The 5,689-nt window shown below is 48.6% G+C and overlaps 1 protein-coding gene across 1 annotated transcript; it reads left to right on the top strand.

Moving 5' to 3' along the window:
* The first annotated feature begins 298 nt into the window (after window positions 1–298).
* Window positions 299–3,757, top strand: LOC125542832 (uncharacterized). Its single transcript, XM_048706039.2, has 6 exons — window positions 299–517; window positions 872–1,006; window positions 2,301–2,485; window positions 2,565–2,762; window positions 2,868–2,927; window positions 3,334–3,757. Exons 2-6 carry the CDS (start codon window positions 874–876, stop codon window positions 3,472–3,474), a joined length of 717 nt encoding a protein of 238 aa, XP_048561996.2. The 5' UTR covers window positions 299–517; window positions 872–873; the 3' UTR covers window positions 3,475–3,757.
* The last annotated feature ends 1,932 nt before the right edge of the window (window positions 3,758–5,689 follow it).

Raw genomic sequence — 5,689 nt, 5'->3', positions numbered from 1 at the left:
GACGTGTATGTGAAGTACAAAGAAATCGAGCGAAATTACCCTGCTAAATGTCTTTTTCGACATTAAAGCGTATAACACCATTAAATTTTAACGAAATATTATTTTAATTAGGCTGCAACTGCTATATTTGCATTAATATCCATTCTTCGGGATAAGATTTTCTTTTACTAATAGTTATGTCATAAAAATAATAAATACATAATATGAATGTATTTCAAAATTTATGTAATCTCACTTTATATGCAAAGTTCCAAAAAAAGCTATGACAGATGATTAATGAACCGTGGGTGCACTTCACACGGGTCACACAGTTCAGTTCAGTTCAATTCAGTTCAGTCTTTTTACCGCTTACCTTGTATAAGAAAAGGTTGTCTTCTTCTTCGCCGCTTCCATCCATCCATCCTCGGGAGTCAGGGCCTGAGCTAACCTCTTGGAGCTTTTACTCCCCGAGCTGCCCTCCCCCGTTCCAAGAGCAAATCAGCCGCAGAGGGGAGCGGCCGCAGAGCGAGTCAACCAGGTGAGCTGCTCCGCGATTCCCCTGAGAGAATATTTACTACTAGCTGATTTGCTCCGCCCTGCCCGGTTGGGTTGGACCCCCCATGTTCATCCTGCATCTACCGAGCGACGCTCGATTCGAGCAGCATCCGCTGTACGTTTTTGGATCTCGTCGGGCCTTGTTCTGGCGGTGCCACAAGAACGAGTCTTGCTGAATCTGGTGCTCATTGACTTTCTAGGAATTGGGGTTAGCAAGAGGGATTTTCTGTGCATTCTAGCCTTCTGAATTCTGATGCACACCTTCATAGCTGTTGGGACATCTCCCTGTTTTGTGCTCTGGGTCCCCAAATTAACTGTCCGGCAAACTTGTGAGCAGGCATGGCGGTGGCGAGCTCGACGAGGACGTCGAGGAGGCTTGCGTTTGTGCTACTCGTGCTGGCCTTTTTGGCCGCGCTCGCAGAGAGCAGAGATGCATATATGAGGAGCGCAGATCGATATGCCTGCATACTGAGTAAGCTGTGGATTCATTGCAAGATTGAATGCTCGTATTGGTTGTTCTTGTTTGATATGCAGGAGTTTCTGTTCATGTCTCAATGGTATCCATGCTGATAATGTTAGGTAGGTTGACCGAATGCAGCAGTTGTGTGCCACCAATCCACTTTTCTGGAAAATACTTGCTAGAAAACCATCTGAAACATGTGATGCTTGCTACTGTATAATATACTGTATGTATGAAGAACTGCCACTTAATTTTTGACCAAAATACTAATGGAGTACTATCTTTCAATTTGGTTTTGTGCTGATTCCAGAAATAATTCTGCGTCTATTTTTCTACTTCATCTGGGTTGCACAGACACATACAAGTATGAATTGTGTTGTTGATGCCTGTGTTGTACAAACTATGAATTGCGTACTTGCTGCTTATCAGATATCTTTAGTTTAGCAGTAGTCACAATTAGGGCATGTTATTCTGCTTCCATTCACTGATTCTGAAAGTCCGAATTATCACTTATGGTTTCTCTTCTCATAAAGAAAACTCAGATCCAGATGTGATAAATTATGCTCACCACATCTTCAGCTAAATAACCCTCTACTTGCAAAAATTGAAGTTCCACCTGTTTTTGAGTGTTCGCCTTATGATAAGAACTGCAACTTAATTTTTGACCAGACGACTGTCTTTTTATTTTTGACCAGAAGACTGTCCCTAAATAATCCTGCATCTACTGACCAGAAGACTGTCCTTAAATAATCCTTTATCTACTTACCAGAAGACTTTCCATAAATAATCCTGCATCTACTTACCAGAAGACTGTCTTTTTATTTTTGACCAGAAGACTGTCCATAAATGATCCTGCATCTACTTACCAGAAGACTGTCCTTTTATTTTTGACCAGAAGACTGTCCTTAAATAATCCTACATCTACTTACCAGAAGACTGTCCATAAATAATCCTGCATCTACTTTTCTGCTTTGATCTAAGTTGCAAAGACACATAATAGTATGAATCATGTTGCTGATGCCTGTATTGTAAGAAACTAAGAATTGCTTTACTTGCTGCCTGTTAGATATATTTAGCTGGAAGTAGTCACAATTAGGGCATGTAAATTCTGCTTCCATTTACTAATCCTGTAAGTCTGAACTCTCACTTATAGCTACTCATAAAGATAACTGTGATCCTGCTGTGACAAATTATGCTGACCACATCTTCAGCTAAACACCCCTCTCCTTGTAAAAACTCAAGTTCCACAGTGTTGAGTGCTGAGCTTATGAGTTATGATCAAACTGCTTTGCTGTATCCATTTCAGCCCAGGAAAACTTCCCTCCTGCAAGCAGAGGGTCAGGATTAACTTCGGCAAACGGAAAGCTGTGTGTACTATGTGAGCAATACTCAACCGAAGCTCTGGTCTACCTGCGACAAAACGAAACCCAAACCGAGATTCTCAGTGTCCTCCACCACACGTGTGCAAACCTGGGTCCTCTAAGACAGCAGGTATGGCTAAATGGCAATGCCTGCCATGCATAGCATAATTGTAATCTCAGTAAACTGATTGGCTTTCATCTTCTCGCAGTGCATCACGCTGGTCGACTACTACATTCCCGCTTTCTTCTTGGAGGTTTCTGTGGTTAAACCTGAAGAGCTCTGTGAGTCGGCGCACCTGTGCCCAAAGGGGGCGGTGACTCTGTCGTCCACACGAGGGGATGCCTGTGGTCTATGCCATCATGTTCTTGTTGAAATTCTTATGATGCTTAAGGATCCCAACACCAAGGTAACTGTCATGTTCTCAATCGCATTTACCGATCTTCTGTGCAATGGTTGGCTTGTACTTTGCACATGGCTAATGCTTTCTTGTGCATGTCGCGATTTTTTGCAGCTGGAGATAGTCGGGCTTCTTTTCAAAACATGCAGCAAGGCGAAGAACTATGAACCGCAGGTGAGTTAAGTTCGGAAACAGTCGTAGTTACCGGTACACGGACGAATCTGCCTGCAGTTAAATGATAGCATATCACAGGATCACCTAGTTCTCATGGTCTTTTGTACAACAGAAATAACTGGCAAACCCTGACCTGTTCTAATGCTTCTGAAAGTTAGCTGTTCAATACTACAGTGCTTTTCTCCAATACACCAGCTCCAGTAATATACAGTATATACCAGTTCAGGATCATTAGAACTTTAGATGTTGCTAACTATTTGTGTAATTGGCTAACTTTGTAACAACTGAATGGTACGCATAAACCTTTTGGCGTTTTTGACGCTTTGCAAGGTATCTAGTTTCTTGTTTAAAAAACAGTATCTAGTTTTGTTCTGCTCACGAATCTGCTTTTCTTTTTATCTCTCAGTGCAAGAGGCTTGTCCTTGACTACATCCCACTGATTCTGCTGAAGACCCAGGAGTTCCTTGAGACGACGGACATCTGCTTTGCGACACATGCCTGTAAAACAGGCATGCAAGCAACCATTCCTCTCTCCGCCGCTTTGTGAAGAACAAATATGTAGGAATCATACAGGGGCAAAGAAGCCTGTAAATGTTCCTCCTGTATTTTGCTCAAGCACTGCCAAGCTATGAAACTTGGTTGTGCGAGGGTTTGTACAATTTGAGCTCTGCTCTCTGAAGTTTATGCAGCAAGCCAGCAGCTGTACTATCATTCATTTGCTCAGCACATAATCGTCTCAGAGCAGCATACTGCGCAATTGTGAAAAGTTACATCACATTGTATCTACTGGCTATATATCCAGTCATGATGGTACTATTATTCAGTGTTCATGTCTTGCTTTGGCATTAGCAAGTGAAGCAATTTTTATTGGGAAGGTAATCCTGGATTTTGATATGAAAAGATTGATGAGATTGGGTTGTTAACATACTTGGTACCAGAAATACACATTTCAATTCACATTAAATTCTCCAGAGTTAGAAGTGAACTGAAGAAACTGAAAGTGTTAGATTTAGTAATCCATTCAAGGGCAGAATAGCACCAGATGTGTCGGGTGGTAGGTGCGACATGTGCCAACGGGTGGCTTATCATTGTGGGAGCCAGTAAAACATCGCCGGTGCCTGGAAACGGGATGAGGCGAAGACATGCACGCCGGCGAATCTTATCCAGCTTCGGGGCTCTCCGTGGAGATAACACCCCTACTGCTGCTCTGTGGGGTCTCCGCATGGTCACTAGATGAACAAGTAGCTACACGGTGCTCCTTGAGCTGTTTGGCGAGAGGAGGAAGAAGGGCACGGCTTGCTCTCTTCTCCTCCCTATGTGGTGTTTGAGACTAGCAGAGATTCATCCCCCTTGCATGGATGCCCCGGGGGGTTTATATAGGCCTACCCCCCGAGGGTACAATGGTAATCCGGCTGGGCACGGGGCCGAGCTGTCTGTGTCTATACTCGCCGGCTTCCGCGCCGACTGTTGGGGCCCGCCGACTGGTGGGTCCCGCCGGCTGCCGGCTCCTGGGTCGACAGGCAGGCCCCACTGTCCAGGGCCTTGTCGGTGGCTGGTTACTGTTGCTCAATCTTGGTGATGAGGGCTTCGCCGAGGTAAGCGTGGCTACAGTGCTGCCGTCCGGCGGGCGATCACTGTAGCCCCTCCGCGTCTTGTCTCCTTAATGGGGCGTCTTCTTCGAGGGAGGTGGCAAGCCGGCTGTGGGGAGCCGGCTCTATCTTGGGCCGACTGGGGGAGGTATGGCCGCCTTCGGGTGTCTCTCTGCCCGAAGGGGCCCACCGCCCGTGGGCCGTACTGGCAGCCCGTCGTGGATGACATCAGGGTCAACGTGGCAACAGTGCTGCGTCGGACGGGTCATGCCCACCCGTACGGCGCACTGTGCCAGGCGTGCTCCGGGATTCGGGGGTGGCCAGCCTTACTGTAGCCACGCCCCATCACATCGCCGTTATGTGGGTGCAGACTTCGAGGGTACGACCTCGACCGCTTTATGGGAGCCGGCTCCTTGGAGTCGGCCTTCTCGCAGCCGGCTTTCTTCATGAGGGCTGTAGTCGGGCCGCCTTCCGATAGCCGGCCTGGGAGACAGCCGGCCAGGGGAAGGCGACCCCATGTCTTGGACTCTCGAGAGCCGGATCGGCCCGTAATTTTTTCAGAAAGGCCAGGGGGAGCCGGCTAGGCTACCCGTGGTCACTTACTCCGACAGTAGTCCCCGAAGCTGAGCGAGCTTCGAGGCTGATAAAGGGACGAGAAGCTTGGTCAGCTTCCTATCCTGAGGGGCCGGCTTTGCTTGTGCGCGCCGACTTCGGAGAGCCCCGTTTCTCGTATGCGGGAACGCGGTCGACCTGCGAGCTGTCCGCAGGCCATCCCGCGGGCCACGTGGCAAGGAAACCCTGCCAGTGCACGCGCGCGACGGGACGCCGCCGCAGGCCCGGGCCCGCCACTACTAGGCTCGGCCCGAGCGTGGATCTTCCACGGCCCATGCGGACCGCTCGCCTTCCCACAGCGATTTTATTACGCCATTAGGGCGTAATAATCACGGGACGTGGGGGAGTGGGCACAGTTGATCCCCACGTTCCCCCACGCCACGCCTCCTTGGCTCCGCCGCGCGGTCTATAAGTAGGGGGAGGAGGGGGAGCGGCAGAGGCTCGCACGCTCTCCCTCGCTCCACCCCCTCTCGTCTTCCTTCTTCTCCTTCCCGCCGCCGCAGTAACTCTTTGCCGCGCCGTTCCGTCGCCGCATCGTCTTGCTTCTCGCCGCGCTGCCCC

The sequence above is a fragment of the Triticum urartu genome, chromosome 3A (assembly GCF_056163025.1).
Source record: "Triticum urartu cultivar PI428250 chromosome 3A, HENAU_Tu73, whole genome shotgun sequence".
NCBI classification, from domain to species: domain Eukaryota; kingdom Viridiplantae; phylum Streptophyta; class Magnoliopsida; order Poales; family Poaceae; genus Triticum; species Triticum urartu.
Note: the sequence above shows the minus strand (reverse complement) of the source record. Positions and strands in the feature narration are given on the sequence as shown.

Excerpts from the sequence above, each read along its gene's own strand:
- LOC125542832 (XM_048706039.2), top strand. The coding sequence starts at position 874 with ATGGCGGTGGCGAGCTCGACGAGGACGTCGAGGAGGCTTGCGTTTGTG. Across the intron at positions 1,007-2,300 it reads TCGATATGCCTGCATACTGA|CCCAGGAAAACTTCCCTCCT; the intron begins GTAAGCTGTGGA and ends TATCCATTTCAG. Across the intron at positions 2,928-3,333 it reads CGAAGAACTATGAACCGCAG|TGCAAGAGGCTTGTCCTTGA; the intron begins GTGAGTTAAGTT and ends TTTATCTCTCAG.